This window comes from Cryphonectria parasitica (genome assembly GCF_011745365.1).
Source record: "Cryphonectria parasitica EP155 unplaced genomic scaffold M406scaffold_7, whole genome shotgun sequence".
NCBI classification, from domain to species: Eukaryota; Fungi; Ascomycota; class Sordariomycetes; order Diaporthales; family Cryphonectriaceae; genus Cryphonectria; species Cryphonectria parasitica.
Window position 1 is genome coordinate 2,419,364 of NW_024468915.1, and position 15,262 is coordinate 2,434,625.

At 53.5% G+C, this 15,262-nt stretch overlaps 6 protein-coding genes across 6 annotated transcripts; 2 read left to right on the forward strand and 4 right to left on the reverse strand.

Annotated features, from left to right (window-relative positions):
- Positions 1-669: 669 nt before the first annotated feature.
- Positions 670-2,511, forward strand: M406DRAFT_333136 (uncharacterized protein; the record flags this gene model as incomplete). Its single annotated transcript, XM_040920815.1, has 4 exons — positions 670-672; positions 755-909; positions 1,004-2,378; positions 2,452-2,511. The coding sequence occupies 4 exons, from the start codon at positions 670-672 to the stop codon at positions 2,509-2,511; spliced, it is 1,593 nt and encodes a 530-aa protein (XP_040773744.1).
- A 515-nt stretch (positions 2,512-3,026) lies between these two features.
- M406DRAFT_333137 (uncharacterized protein) lies at positions 3,027-4,282 on the reverse strand (the record flags this gene model as incomplete). The annotated part of the gene is made up of 3 exons (XM_040920816.1): positions 3,027-3,657; positions 3,720-4,125; positions 4,198-4,282. 3 exons carry the CDS (start codon positions 4,280-4,282, stop codon positions 3,027-3,029), a joined length of 1,122 nt encoding a protein of 373 aa, XP_040773745.1.
- A 1,423-nt stretch (positions 4,283-5,705) lies between these two features.
- Positions 5,706-7,604, reverse strand: M406DRAFT_45394 (uncharacterized protein; the record flags this gene model as incomplete). The annotated part of the gene is made up of 5 exons (XM_040924274.1): positions 5,706-5,815; positions 5,935-6,455; positions 6,514-6,847; positions 6,914-7,136; positions 7,239-7,604. The coding sequence occupies 5 exons, from the start codon at positions 7,602-7,604 to the stop codon at positions 5,706-5,708; spliced, it is 1,554 nt and encodes a 517-aa protein (XP_040773746.1).
- Positions 7,605-8,861: 1,257 nt separating this feature from the next.
- On the forward strand, positions 8,862-10,596 carry M406DRAFT_352907 (amine oxidase; the record flags this gene model as incomplete). The annotated part of the gene is made up of 1 exon (XM_040922720.1): positions 8,862-10,596. One exon carries the CDS (start codon positions 8,862-8,864, stop codon positions 10,383-10,385), a length of 1,524 nt encoding a protein of 507 aa, XP_040773747.1. The 3' UTR covers positions 10,386-10,596.
- Positions 10,597-10,653: 57 nt separating this feature from the next.
- On the reverse strand, positions 10,654-13,303 carry M406DRAFT_263954 (uncharacterized protein; the record flags this gene model as incomplete). The annotated part of the gene is made up of 6 exons (XM_040917625.1): positions 10,654-10,852; positions 10,982-11,284; positions 11,411-11,479; positions 11,588-12,743; positions 12,849-13,019; positions 13,150-13,303. 6 exons carry the CDS (start codon positions 13,301-13,303, stop codon positions 10,654-10,656), a joined length of 2,052 nt encoding a protein of 683 aa, XP_040773748.1.
- A 927-nt stretch (positions 13,304-14,230) lies between these two features.
- M406DRAFT_333141 (cytidine deaminase-like protein) lies at positions 14,231-14,891 on the reverse strand (the record flags this gene model as incomplete). The annotated part of the gene is made up of 2 exons (XM_040920817.1): positions 14,231-14,704; positions 14,814-14,891. 2 exons carry the CDS (start codon positions 14,889-14,891, stop codon positions 14,231-14,233), a joined length of 552 nt encoding a protein of 183 aa, XP_040773749.1.
- Positions 14,892-15,262: the final 371 nt, after the last annotated feature.

The window sequence follows — 15,262 nt, forward strand, 5'->3', positions numbered from 1 at the left end:
AGCGGGTTTCCGGAGAGGCAGCTTGGTGATACGGTGGTGGTAGTCCTGGTCGTACCCCGCTACAGGAGCCTAGGAGCCTCACTAGCGCTTCTAGTGCGATAGTACCTTTCTACCGTATGTGCAAAACACAACAAGTTCAGGCAAAAACAATACATGTATGCTATTTGAGATGAGAAAAAAAGAAGAGAAAGGAAACCATAGAGAAAAAAATGGGACGAAGAAGATTAAAAGTAAAAACAGTTGCTATGATCATACATGTCTAACTGAACATGAAATGTAAGGTATTCAGGAACTGAAGAATCGTTGTCAGATTTCGAATGGGGCTCCGTCCGTCCAGGTACAAATACATGGGTGCTGCAGTCCACGCTGTAGGGGGAGGTATAGGGGGGTAGCCCCTGCCAGCCGCAGCAACCCCGCGACCGAAGGTGGAAGACGCGCTGGCGGCAGACTGGAAAACTCAGCTGGGTCGCGGCCGGCAAAATAAAAGTGATGGGAGAGCTCTGCTACTGCAGCCATTTTTGGATCTCGATATTTGACTGACTGACACCTTGCCCAACACGCCTCCTCCACATCGACCACCAAGGAGTTCAGAACTCGTCTCCTCTCTCTCTCTATCTCCCCAGGCAGGCTGCACGACACGTCTCTTTCTCCGCCCTTTCAAAGTGCAAGATGGTATGGCCCCTCTCTATCTCGTAACGTTACTAGAAGCTCTCCTCCGCTCGCACCGCGAGATACTAACCAAGCCCTGGTGCAGTCTTCCTTCAGCCCGACCCAGATCTTCGAGGAGGGCACCACGGAAGAGAAGGGTGAGAATGCCCGTCTCACTGCCTTCGTCGGTGCCATCGCCGTTGGTGACCTGGTCAAGAGCACCCTGGGTCCCAAAGGCATGGATAAGATCATGCAGTCCGCGTATGTTCTTTTCCTAGACCCCGCGTCCCGTCTTCGCCTCGCGCATTCTAGTTCTACACAAATTACTGACCCTTCTTGCCCCTGCCACGAAAAGTTCCACCGGCGACATCCTGGTCACGAACGACGGCGCGACCATCTTGAAATCCATCGCCCTCGATAATGCCGCCGCCAAGGTCCTCGTCAACATCTCCAAGGTACAAGACGATGAGGTCGGCGACGGCACCACCTCTGTCTCCGTCCTAGCTGCCGAGTTGCTCCGCGAAGCCGAGAAGCTGGTCGACAAGAAGATCCACCCACAGACCATCATTGAAGGCTACCGGATAGCCAGCAGCGCGGCATTGAAAGCCCTCGAGGGCTCGGCTGTCGACCATAGCCAGAACCAGGAAGCTTTCAGGAAGGATCTGGTCGCCATCGCAAAGACTACTCTCAGCTCAAAAGTTCTGGCGCAGGATAGGGACCACTTCGCCGAGCTGGCATGTGATGCTGTCCTGCGTCTCAAGGGCTCCTCGGACCTGAGCAACATACAGATCATCAAGAAAGCCGGTGGCAAGCTCAGCGAGTCCTACCTGGACGAAGGGTTCATCCTGGACAAGAAGATTGGTGTCAACCAGCCCAAGCGCCTGGAGAAGGCCAAGATCCTCGTCGCCAACACCTCCATGGACACGGACAAGGTCAAGATCTTTGGTGCCAGAGTCAAAGTGCAGTCTACTAGCAAGCTGGCTGAGCTGGAAAAGGCGGAGCGGGAGAAGATGAAGGCCAAGGTCGAGAAGATCAAGTCACACGGCATCAACTGCTTCATCAACCGTCAGCTCATCTACAACTGGCCGGAACAGCTCTTCACCGACGCTGGCATCATGTCCATCGAGCACGCTGACTTTGACGGCATCGAGCGGCTGGCCTTGGTCACCGGAGGAGAAATTACGTCAACCTTCGACCACCCCGAGCAGGTCAAGTTGGGACATTGCGACCTGATTGAGGAGATCATCATTGGCGAGGATACCTTGATCAAGTTCTCGGGCGTTGCTGCCGGCCAGGCCTGCACCATCGTGCTCCGTGGTGCGACGGGTCAGCTTCTCGACGAGGCTGAGCGGAGTCTGCACGACGCCCTGGCCGTTTTGTCCCAGACGGTCAACGAGCCCAGGACAACCCTTGGCGGTGGATGCGCAGAGATGTTGATGGCCAAGGCCGTTGAGGGTGCGGCCACCCGCGTCGAGGGCAAGAAGCAGATGGCAGTGGCGTCGTTCGCCATCGCCCTGCGGCAATTACCTACCATTCTGGCCGACAACGCCGGTTTAGACTCGGGTGAGCTAGTCGCCCGGCTCCGCAAGGCCATCTACGATGGCATGACGACTTACGGTTTGGATCTGATGACGCCTGGTGGTGGCATTGCCGACATGCGCGATCTGGGCGTTATTGAGAGCTACAAGTTGAAGAAGGCGGTGGTGTCATCAGCCAGTGAGGCTGCCGAGGTAACTATCACCCCTGCAACGAACAAATTATCACGGAATGAACAAGATTTGCTAACTCCTCTTGCTTTTCCAGCTGCTACTTAGGGTCGACAACATCATCAGAGCAGCACCGAGAAGACGCGAGAGGCACTGAGGTTGACAGTGTATGAACTAGGGAAAGGGAACCAAGACATTCACTGCATATGCTCACGAGGCTTCACGACTGGGGCTGTACTATACCCAATAGAGATTCCGCAGTCCGCCATGTAATGAAAACCGCTAGATGAATTGAATTGTGACTTGTCGTCCCTACCCACTTGTCTTCTATCAAACAGTTGCGTAATCCTGTAGACCCACACCCTTCTCGTGCTGGACGGTTGAATAAGTAAGCTCGTGATCCAAACTCTCAGAGGGCCGTGCCGCCTTCTGATGACAACCTTCATACAGCGACAGTTGATCTAGATTCTTATTTCCCTTAGTTATCAGCTGGTGAAGGGCCACAATGATTCAGTGACCATGCTCATCTTCATCTCAGCAAGTTTGAGATTTGCCCAAGGTGTTGATCACCATCACTTAAATAACCCGCTCTCAAGTTAAACAAGCGAGAAAAGAAAGAACGCAAAGCATCTTGGCAGGCGAACCCATCGCATTGATGCCTCCCAGTCATAATCACATAATCAACGTCTTCAAATTCGTCAGCACCCCCGTCCACTCCTGCCCGTGTTCCTGACGCTCCCAAATCTCAGGCAGCGCATTCAGCCCTTTCAAGACATTGCCATACCCCGTAGACTCCCAGATCTGCCGCAGCGCCGCAGAGAAGAACTCCCTGTCGTCCTCACGGCGAGACTCGGCAGCGGCTACGAACGCAGGCCAGACGAGAGCATGGGCGCCGGGCGCAGACGAGTCGACTTGCTCGAAGAGACGGCGCATGTGGACAACCCGTTGGGAGATGATGTCGTCTGCCTCTGTGCGCTGGGTACTGGTGGTTCCTGTCGTGTGGAGAATGGTAGAGTGCTCTAGGCCCGCGGGATATGCTGCTGAGCAGTGTTCGGAAGTTCTTGCGCGCGCGAGGTAGATCTCGGCTGCTTCGCGGATGGTGTGCATGTAGAGTTCAGTCCTCGCGTCGACGGTGTCAAGACTGGACGAGCCGGGTGTCTCGCTCGTTGGGTCCACGTGACCAACGGACTGCTTTGTATGCGGGGCGGGTCGGACCAGGCACGCAAAGGGGTCCTGAGAGATGTGCGAGAAGCCGTCGAGAGCATTTGGTTCGCCGAGGACGGGGGAGGCGAAGAAGGATAGCCTGAGTTCATCAGTGGTCTTTCTTAGCATGTGATTTGCAGACAAGGCGAAAGCAGAACATACAGCTTCGATTGGAAATAGAGAAAATTTTGTAATTCGGATCCTCCTTGCGCATCAAGTTGTGGCGCCGCCTGTCTTCTCGCATCCAGGAAGGATCGGAGCATTTTGTACAGCGTGAGGACATGCTCATGACCAGTGACGAGATCGGCAACGATAAGGAGGAGGATGGTTGCCCAAGTCGTCTCACTGAGATCAAGTGTTTTTTCAGTCAGTTTGTTTATGATGGCAGCCCGGCCGCTCTCGGCGGGCAGTCTGAGCTCGGGCTTGCGCAGTGACAGGTGAAAGGCGGCTGCGACACACACGGCGCGCTCGATGACAGGATTCGACAGCGCGAGCGGCAAGATTTGGTGCCTGTAGCCGTTTGTTTCATCGTCATACAGAAGCATCACAGGAGAGACATAAGTACAGACTTTTACAACACAAAATGATTAGTTACTCAAGTCGGGATCCCCATGGCAGGAAGGAGGTAAGCAGGACTTACAGTGATCGAAGAGGAGACGTATTTTCGGGTCAGGATTGGAAAGCAGAGGCGGTAGGTTGAACAGTGGGTCGGCAAATGTCGGCATGGCTGCGTGAATTCGACAATTACTTCTGGCGATTTCGAGGACCTGATCGTCTGCTCCTGGCGCACTGGATGATCTAAGTGGACTACATCCTGCGGTAGGCATCGAAATTTCATTGCCTGTACGGTGGGATAGGGCCGCACGAGAAGATCCATGGGCCTTTCCACCATCGTGCAGAAGAAAGGTTGGTTCGTCCTGAAGACCAGTCAAGACTTCCAAGTGCCTGCTCGCATCTGGACTGGCGTAGCCTTGGTGCTCCGGTGCATCGTTGATAAGGCCCTTATGACCGGATGGTTCTCCTGCATGGGAGGCACTTTGAGAACTTCTCACGGCTCCCCTTTTCCTGGTTTGTCTAGGCTCACTCGAGACGTCCACCCACTTCAGTTTGCGCCCTCTTCGTTGAGACGACAACAGCGGTTGTGGTGTAATGATGTCCCCAACCTCCGTCGAGGGCCCATCGTTAGTAGTGGTTGAGGTTGATTTGCCTCCTGCAAAACGATACCTGATGCCATATCCAGGACAATCAAGGCCCTTCTTTTCACACTTTTTGCACTTGGGTAGTGTCAAGTCACATATAATCCTCCTTTTCATGCAGTGAAAACAAGCTGTGGATGTCATGTCGACAGTTAGCCTGCATCTTGGTTGGAGTGCCTAGTAATCGTCGATATGGTTGAATGCCTACCCTTTCTCCGTTTAATCTCGGAGCCCATTGATCATGACGACTCAAGCATAAGTCTGCTACTTTTCACAAGAGTAGAGGCAGGTTACATGGTGGTGGCAAAGTATGTATAGAAATAGTGAAGAAGTCTGAATCATGGGTTTTCGGATCAAAGTTGGACGCGGTGCTAGATATTAGTTTAGTGCAGAACAAGGTTAAGATTGTAACTGGTCGTTGAACAGTTGCAACAGGAGAGGTCGCCAGGGTTAGGGTTGACTAGGCTACTACGACGAGTGAGGGCGTCCGTCCTCTTGTTTCGTTCAGAGACATTGGAAACCACGATAGAAACACTTTTTACAGCTATTTCCCCAAGGTCTTTACCATACTAAATGCAACTTCTTTGGCATGACTCATTAAAATTTTCTACGAAAATCCCTGTTTGTTATGAAAGGCGAAGAAGACAACCAACTTAGAACAAGAACCTATATTGGGTGAGAGATCCCTCAATAAGTGCGTTCTATAAACAAGTGTTTACTTAAGTACATACTTTGCAGTAATTAGGTGAGAAGTATTGGATATCTGACCGTCCGTATAGTTTGCATGTGAAACCATACTGAATGTTGATTATTTTTGAAAGGTTAATTGTATGGCACTCTATGCTGAATTACCATGTGTTCCAAACTGTCATAACGTTCATACTCTCTAACGATTTGCAATGCACACACGATAAAGCTACATCTTCTTTCAACGAACCTTGAGGCTCAACGTCTATAAATATGCATTGTCCAGCCTGGGACCGTTGTAGTGTTTATTGGCATATCCGAACCAGTTCACGAGCGCAAAAATGCCCATGACACCAATGACAGCAGATGCATAATCTGTTTCATCCCATGTTAGCCTCGTTCAACAAAAGAAAAGAAAGGGAAACCGGGACAACAAAGCTTAAAGACATCTATGAAGATGACAAGTTCGTGGCTGTTCATTAGGTAATACTTACTCATAGTATCAGCCGCCACAGGCAAAGCCGTAGGAAAATCATAAAACACCAAACTCAACAAGGCCAGAACAATCGTCAAGCAATTCACCACAGGCCCCGTCCCAAACCGTAACCGCAACCTCTCCTTTGTCACAGGCATGACCTCCGCCAGCGACCCCACAGCCCGGCGGTACAGCATCAGCGCGGCGGGGAACGCAAAGCTCAGCTGCTGCAGGATCAGGCCCGTGCTGACGAGCGAGTTGAAGGCGGCCGAGGAGCCCAGGTAGATGAAACCCAGGACTGCGACGCAGGCGCCGTTGAGCAGGAGCGCCCAGACAGGGACGTCCCAGCGGGGGTGGATGCAGGAGAGGTAAGGGGAGAGGACGATGGCCTCGTCGCGGGCGAAGCACCAGGTTAGGCGGGAGGCGGTCTGCTGGGCGCCTGTGATGGCGAAGAGGGAGATGATGGAGAGGACTAGGGTGAAGAGGGTTGCTACGGCGGTGGAGCTGGTTGCCTGGTAGAAGATTTCGAGGGCGGGAAACCTGTTGTTGAGGGTTAAAAAAGGGTTGTGTGTTTATGAGACGAGGAGTGATTACTTACGGTGAAGCGAGAACAGCATCGAAGTCGTGGTAGCTATAACACATGGCCACGGCAAACGCAAGAGACGTCACAAAGCCGATAACGACAGTCGATAGGAGAGCTCGTGGCACAGCTGTCGCTGCGTTGCTGCACTCTTCTGCGAGGTGGATGGCTCCGTCGAGGCCCGAGTAGATGAAGTTTGGATTGATGAGGCCCGTAAGGAAAACGACGGCATCGGACGACCATCCTGAAGTGTTCTCGAACTGCGTCCAGACGGACTCGCTGCTTTGTTTCGGACTCGACTTGGCAACACAGGTGATTGTGATGACGAAGAAGGCGACGATGGACATGAAGACTGCAGTGGCACCACAAACGCTGTCAGCGCTGTCCGTTTAGTCGAACAACTCTAGAAAGAACTTACAGCCGACGTCCATAACCCAGGTACTCTTTCGCAGCCCAAAGATGTTGTAGGCTGTGAGCAGTATATTAAGTGCCTGGTAGATCAAAAAGACGTGCCAGGCCTCGACGACATAACCAGGGTTCCAAAAGGACGCCACGGCAAGAATAATGACCGGAAAGGGAACGATGAACCCAGCAACACTCGCGATCCAGCCGAACGTGTTGATCATTCCGCACCAATAACTCTAAAGGAAGGGCACCTCTGTGTCAGCCGCACAATGTAAAAGAGGGTATGTTTTCTTTATGAACGCATAATTCAGACAGATCTGGGACAAGTCGAAACTTACCAGTCCTCTACTAGCCGATGAAGGGCTGAGGATACTCGTCCAGTGATACTGACCCCCGGCCGTAGGAAACACAGAGGCAATCTCAGCCATGCTGAGCGCACAGGACCCTGCCAAGACGAAGATGATCATGATGCCGTACAGCGTGGTCATGGGCCCGCCCGATGCGATGGAGATGGCCATGGTCGCGGCCACGGCCGCCCAGCTGTTGCAGATGTTCCATCCTGTCGCGATGATGCCCAGCAGGCTCAGGTCCTTGCGGGTGTCCGAGTGTAGACCGATGCGCTGGAAGGGGTCGTCTTGGACGGTGCCGAGGGAATTGGAAGCGGCTGGATGGGTCAGCAAACCTAATTCTATGCTCGGTAGCATGATGGTTTAACAAAGAGAGCGGGGAAGAGGGCGAGGGGTGGGTGTGAATGGGCTGACTGAGTGCCGGGGTAGATTTCTTTTACGTACTCTTCTCCATGACGGCCAGATCTAAGCCATGTTCTCCGGACTTCCTTTTGTCTGACATGGCTTCGGTGTCCGTCACTGGCTCCGTTGTCGTAAAAATATAGCAAGAAATAGTAGTGGGCAGGCAAGGGAGTGGGTTTTGAGTGCTCTGAGAAGGGACAATTAGACCAGATGCTTCAGGTAAGCTTGACGAGGCTGAAGATATTTGAACTTCAAGCTCTGTCTCATTTTTGTATTTCGAGATCTTTCGTTTGGTTTTATAATATGGTGGCCTTTCGAAACCAATGGCTCGGGAGCTGCAACTATAGCAAGTAGATAAGAACTACTTTCTATCTTTCAAGTGCATGCATACCATGTCTTTCAACAGAAGAATGATAACACTTCATCGATCAAGATACTACTCAGCAAGGCATATCAGTAATTACAGTAAGCACAGTCGATTCCATATCCATGTCGAGAAATAGTTGAGTAATTCGAGGGTCCAAAAGGCACCGGTGCCATGCATCCACTGAAATGGGTGCGACCAAGAGGCGTTTATCTGACTGACGGTTTGATAGGCGGACCGTTGCACGCTTTTACCTAAAACGGCAAGAAAAGTGAGAGAAATCAAGGGGCGTACTTGACTCCTTTTTTGCTCGCTCTATTTTTCCCCCATGTTTTGATTGAGCAGCCAAGGACCCGCCGTATCACGATTTGACAGAATTTAAATCATTTGATAACAATGATAAGATTCTGACTCGATGTCTGTATTCCGAATCTCATCTTGACCAGGTGGATGAGGACAGCGTGAACAAGTATCCGAATCAGGATATGAAAGTGAGAACTCTCCAAGGCCCCGGCGGTGGATCTTATGTGCAGACAATGCAGTATATCCTTACTCTATAGATGATTCTATTGCCTCACTTGCGCCACTGGACGTTGTTCTTCCTTATGAGAAAGTAATTACCCTGAATGGAATGAAAAATGAGATCTACACCAAACCTGAAGTCAAATGTATCGACTGAACTGCAGTGATCCTCAAAATACTTAAAGCGTGTGCAAGCACCACAGTCCAACATCAAGCGAGTTGCTCGCTGTTGTAAGCTTCATAACTTCAGAGCACTGGTCGAGGTGGCCCCTGACTATTGTGTACACGCTTGTCCTCCTCTTCTCCCGTAAAACAACGCAGCGACAATGCCCAACTCCCTAGGCCACACCAGCCGCGATGGCTATCAGTGGACACCAGAATCTGGTCTCCAAGCCGGCATACCTTGTCTGGGCACGATCCAGCCTCCAACAAAGCTCGCCGCAGACAAGAGCACCACCGTCTACGACGTCGCTGTCATCGGCGCAGGCTACGCCGGCCTCACAGCCATCCGCGACCTCACCACGACCGGCCACAAGACCATACTGATCGAGGCCCGCGACCGGATTGGCGGACGATCGTGGTCGTCCAATATCGGCGGGTACCCGTTCGAGATGGGCGGCACTTGGGTGCATTGGACGCAGCCGTTTATCTGGCGGGAACTGTTTCGGTATAACCTCCTAGGGGACAACCTCGAGGTCTCCATGTCTAGCGAGGGCGGCATCAACAAGTGTGCCGTCAGCATGTTCAAGGACCAACCCCAGATCTTCCTCACCAAGGAGCGCGAAGACGAGATCTCGGCGAGTGCCCTCAGGAAACTCGTCAATGTCGACGGCCAGCTCGGCCGCACTGTCATCCCCCTCCCACACCAGGCCCTGCACAACAAGGAAGCCGTCGCCATCTACGATAAGATGTCTCTGGCAGACAGGTTCGCCCAGGTCGAGCAAGACTTGACCTCATTGGAGAAGAACCTGCTCGAGGGGTTTCTGAGCATCACCTGCGGTGGCCAGTGGGAAGACGCCTCGTTCTTCGAGCTGCTGCGGTGGTGGGCGCTGTCTAACTGGAATTACAGTGGTTTCATGGAGATGGGCTTGACTTATAAGCTCCGGTGCGGACAAAGCGGTCTCCAGAGGTGTCTCTTCGACGAGGCAAGCGCGAGCGGCAACCTCGCATACAGCTTTTCTACGCCTGTGGCGAGCGTGCGCGACGAGGGAGGCCTGGTGGAGATCCAGGGTCGGAACGGAGAGATATTTCAGGCCAAGAGGGTCATTTGCGCGATCCCGTTGAATGTGCTGCACACAGTCCAGTTTACGCCCGCGTTGCTGCCACTGAAGAAGCAGGCCAGTCTCGAGGGACACGCCAACCACGTCGTCAAGTGCCACGTGGAGGTCGCCAAGCCCGAGCTGCGGTCGCTCGGCTCGTTCAACTATCCGCATGGCAAGCTCACGTACGCCTTTGGCGACGGGACGACGCCTGCTGGCAACACGCACTTGGTCTCCTTCGGAAGCTCGCTGCCAGGTGTTCACCTGCAGCCCGAGGAAGATATCGAGGTGACGCTGCAGGCCTGGAAGGAATTGCTTCCCGATACGGAGGAGAAGGATCTCAAGAGGATCGTCTTCCACAATTGGCACAAGGATGAGTTTGCGCGAGGAGCTTGGGAGTGGTTCAAGTCAAACCAGGTCTCCAAGTACCTGGACGCCCTGCGGACGAGGCAAGGTAACATCTTTTTTGGTAGCGCAGACTGGGCGATGGGATGGCGTGGATTCTTGGACGGAGGTATTGAAGATGGACAGCGCGTTGCCAAGGAGGTAGCGGATGACCTTAAGACGAAGGTGGTCACGGCGAACCTGTGAAGGAAGATGAAAGAACCCATGGCTATACACACACCGACTGGGCGAATTATCCTTGAAAATTTGTATTCACAACGACAGCACTGCTGAAACGTGACCATCGCTCATGAGGGGAAGTGGCTGGGAGCTTGGAGATGAGGGCATGTGCACTGCTCCGAGGGTGAAATTGTCAAAAGAAGAAACATGGTCATAGCCATGTAAGAAGGTTCTCGCGAGCGGTATCTAATGATTGTAGTGAGCTTCACGCTTCTCTTCATGCCGTCGTCCTAGTTCATAAATAATTTGCTAGGTCGATATGGCCCCCACCGCCCGTCTCGAGGAGCGGGAAGAGGTTTAGTCCACCAAAGCTCGACTCGTCGCCATCGAAGACGGTGTTCATCAGCGACAGGTCTGGACTACGGGACAGGTTGTTCGACATGGTCAGAAATGTAGGGTCGAGGTCGCTGAAAAACGGGGAGCCCGCGCCAAAGCTGCTGCCGCTTGCCGGATAGTGGTTGTGGTAGGCGTGGTGGTGGTGGCTGTCAGACATGGCCTCGCCTTGGCTGATGTCTCGTTCCTTGTTACTTATTCCCCGAGGGCTGGCCATCTTGCGCGTAAACTCGGGAGACCTGCGGCCAATGGTAGCGCTGTCCGCGTCACGGGGACCGTGGGGCAGCAGCCCAAACAGCTGAGCGGAGCTCTCTGTCCGTTGCAGCCGCTCCTGGACTTCCTTCTTCTCCAGGTACTCCAGAGCTGTCGTGAGTAGGGACTTGGAGATCATGGCATATTGAGCTGCGTGGGTGTCGATCTTGGCGAAGTGATCCAAGGCGGCCATGGACATGCGTGCGTATTTCTCTAGGACGCGACCAAAGTTGCCAAGGAGGCCAGCGCCTAGGACGAGAGAGCCAGCAAAGAGCCATGAGCTATGTATATAGAGAGAAGGATTAGTAGTGCCTCTTTTTTTTTTTCTTTCTTTCCTCTTTTTCTCTTCCTTAGAGGGAAGATAAGACGTGGGTCAAGTGCGGTAGAAGGCCATGTGGGGAACCTACACAAGGATGGGCCGCCTCCCAGTTACTAATCCCTTCTCGACAAGGTCCAATACCTGATCCACCATCAAACTGGCAGCATCGATACATGCATCTGCCAGTTTCGACTTGCCGGAGACGAGCCCAGCCCTCCCGTAGATGGTGGTCGGCTCGGGCGATAGCCGCCTGTATAGCTCATACATGAGGAAGGGCCTCGAGACGAGCATGACAGCATAATAGTACGTGGCCAGTACCTGACAGGCGCCACTGACTTCGGCAGAGTCCTCGCCCTCGACGGGAGAGGAGACGACCCTCTTCAGCTGGTGAAGCCACCTGACGGAGAAGTCCCTCAGCTGCCGCGAGACGCCCTCAGTCAGCTGAAAGGTGATCTTGCGGCGCGAGTAGACCTCAAGCACGATGCCCTCAAGAATCAGGAAGATCTGTACCGAGGCATTGAGGATATCGTAAAGCTCGTGGCCCTGGGCGTCGACCTGGCGGTAGGGCACTGTGCAGTCAACATCGCTCACGCAGGGCGGACGGCCCATGGACGTGCTGAGGAACAGGTCGACGATGCGCAGGCTCTTCCAGATCCTGTCCCTGTGGCGGTGGACCTCGTGGCCGAAGCGGCTATTGACCTCGGTCCTGTGCACGCCGATGGAATAGGCGGCGCGGACGGCGAGGCCAAAGAATAAAAAGGCCCCGTTGATCTGGCAGGCGCAGAGCATGTAGAGGGTGACGAGAATGAAAGCCTGGACGGTCTCAATGCTGAGGCTGCCGTTCAGGGTGGCCAGGGCATGGTCGCGCGCGTGCTCGAAATAGAGCTGGGCGCGGTCCTCGTCGGCCCGCTGTGTACCGAGGGCGAGCACGAGGTAGTTCACCGTCGAGGCAACGTCGTCGGCACGATGTCCACTAGCGAGGCTATTGGATGCCCACAGGGCGATGTCTTCAGCTAGGCGAGCCTCGCTGACGAACAGGTCGACCATGCCAGATGTCACAGACAGATACGCTGCCACTGCGCTAGGGATGTCTTCAATGTCCACTGGAGGAGGGGCGGCGGCGGCGGCGGCAATACCAGACGTGAGGGACGACCGCGAGGTGGCATTTTCGAGCACAGAGTAGCGGCTCGTCTGAGGTGCGAAGGCGCTTGGGTCGACACGCGAGGTGACGAGCTGGCGCACAGTCTGGAAGAAGGACAGCGGGGCGCAGTCGCCGATGAAAATGAGCTTGCCCTGGGCGTCGCACAGGAGACGTGCCTCACGGGGCACCTCAGCCTCCTCATGATCATCAGACGAGGTGACTGGGCGATCACCACCGCTACCGCTCTGTTCATGATGAGGAAGCGGTGTGGCTGGCTTCACTGGGGACGGAATGGGATGGCTGGTGTCGTTATCCTGCGGGCCATGACGTGCTGGAGCGGCAGTGATGCTCTGGTGCTGCTGTTGCTGCTTGAGATGAATCGTACCCTGTTCGCTGCCGCCATGATGAGATGCAGACGGTGAATTTAGGCTTGGTGTTCTCGGCTGCGTCCTCGGTCTGGGATGACGACGCTGCCTTGGGGGCGAGTATTTGCAAGTATGTGGTCGCTGACGGCGAGTACAGTAACTGCATGGTAGCTTGCCATCACACTTGACTGCTGAATTATTAGTATTGTTGGCTCTCCAATCAAAAAGGTAGGGTAGTAAGAGCCCCGAAGAAGAAGAAAGACGATGGTGGGTAAAAAAGAGGAGGAGCAAAAGAAACAATGGGACGGAATGATTGCTCACCTTTTCTAGCCTTGCATCCATCACAGGCATTGGCCACACGGCTGCGGATCAAATGAGTCTCTTCATGGGCATCCTGCTCACTTGAAGGACGGGCAAAGGAATCAGGAGTAGGGGTGGCAGCAGTTGTGGTGGTGGCGGCTGCTGTAGCATCCATCGCAAGTTCAACAGGAAGTGAGACGCTGCTGGTCCTGTTGCAGGGGCGTTGTACGGATGATGATTGAGACGAATCGAAGTCAAGCCTTTGACAAGGGTGGGTAACACCTGCCTACATTTAATGCCTGAATGCCCACAGCATGTCGAGGAAGGATCTAGCGGGTAGATTAGCAATGGACTAAGGCCGGCAGGATCCTATTGGTCCGACCAGCCTGAGGGGACAAGATCATAGGCCCGGCCTATCAGTGTTAACCAACCGCCGACGAAGCCGAAGGTAGTAGGTCGCCCAGAGGAGGTAATGAGGAATAGAACGGATGTTGGGAGTTCTCTCTCGTATTGGAGATAATTATTGAATCGTCTCAGCGTCAGTGGGAGAAAATATGATCATTTTGAGACCCCTTGTTCAGACAGGTTTCAAGAACTCAGGTTTATGGAGTCCGAGTCTGATAAGCGTGACCCAATCTGTAAGTCCGTATATAGTAACTGATCACTATATTAAACTGCCACGCTGCCAAAGCTTCCTAAAGAAACCAAACATTCTCATTCCTTAATCACCTTCTACTGCCAAGTCAACGACTCGGGCGCTTTCCTCCCTCCTACCTCTCTCCCACTTTCAGAAACTCCCCCTTCCGCACTCACGAGTGAGCCCTTGGCCTGCTGAAAGTGACAATCCACCAGGACCAGGACAACAATTATCAGCATGAGCAAGTCCAAATCTCGCCACCAATCAAGAAGAGGTCATTATCAAGATCACCAGCTCTGGGGCAGTTGCCAACAGGCCGACAATTTGTTGATCCAGTACACTCTACGGCTCGTCAATGACCGTTACGGCCTCAGAAGTAGCAGCCTTGCTCGGAGTTGACTGACGGCTCTTACGCAAGTTCATGATACCATCAGAATGAAACCAAAACACACATTATCATAATATTCAGCCCTGCCTAACCTTGGACCAGTATAGATCCGCATCAGCAACAACCTTCTCCTCCCACCCCTCCACCACCAAAGGCCCCACAACCTCAACGTCCTTCTGCCCGCCCCCAACAACCTCAGCACACCCCCACTTCATCGTGAAGTTCTCCCGGTTGCCCGCTCCCGTAAGCTTGAACAGGGTATCATTGCTCGCCCCAAAGACAACCCGCCCGATGTTGGCCCAGTAGATGGTCGCCGCGCACATGGCGCACGGCTCCCAGGTCGAGTACAGCGTGCACTGCCAGAGGTAGGCCTGCGAGTAGTGCAGCGAAGACAACCGCGCCAGGGACGACTCGGCGTGGTCGACGTGGCTGACGGACTGGTGCCGCAGGAGGATCGTCTTGTGGTCTGGGCCTACGAGGATTCCGGCAAAGGGCCGCTTGCCGTGCTCGCTGCGCGCTGTCGCCTGGAGGGCGAGCACCTCGGCCATGTTCTTGTGAAAGGCGTTATTAATAATGAAAGGGCAAAAGAAAAAAAAGAAAGGCAAAAATAGAAAAGAGCCGTGGATGATTTGGACGAGAACGGAGTGGGCTTCATCTTACAGCATCAATTTGTTCTCTGCTGGGCTGCGTCCTTGGCGGGAAGAACTCCTCCGCGACGTCTTTCGACGGCGTAGCCATGTTTTTGTTGGATAATGTTCTTGTCTGGTCCGTTGCAATGCAGAAAGACAAGGGAATAGTCATCAAGAGGCAGAGAGGGGCCTGATGAGACCCAGACGGGAACAGGAAGTCATATAGTGCCCTTCCGTTACTTCTTGTCTTATCAGCGGTCGGTGCCGGCCGGCGCCGGAAATATGGGGCCCGGAAGCTGAACGGACGCCAAGATCCGGAACTGGTCCTTGGGTCGGAACCTTGTCTCTTCATCAGACTATGTATGACTCTTGAGCTGACCGTTGATGCACATAAAAGCTTTTCATTGTCTCACTTTATGAGAACAATGTCTCCTCACTATACTTGTATCCCAGAAATGTTCTCAAGTCCTTGCGATGTGA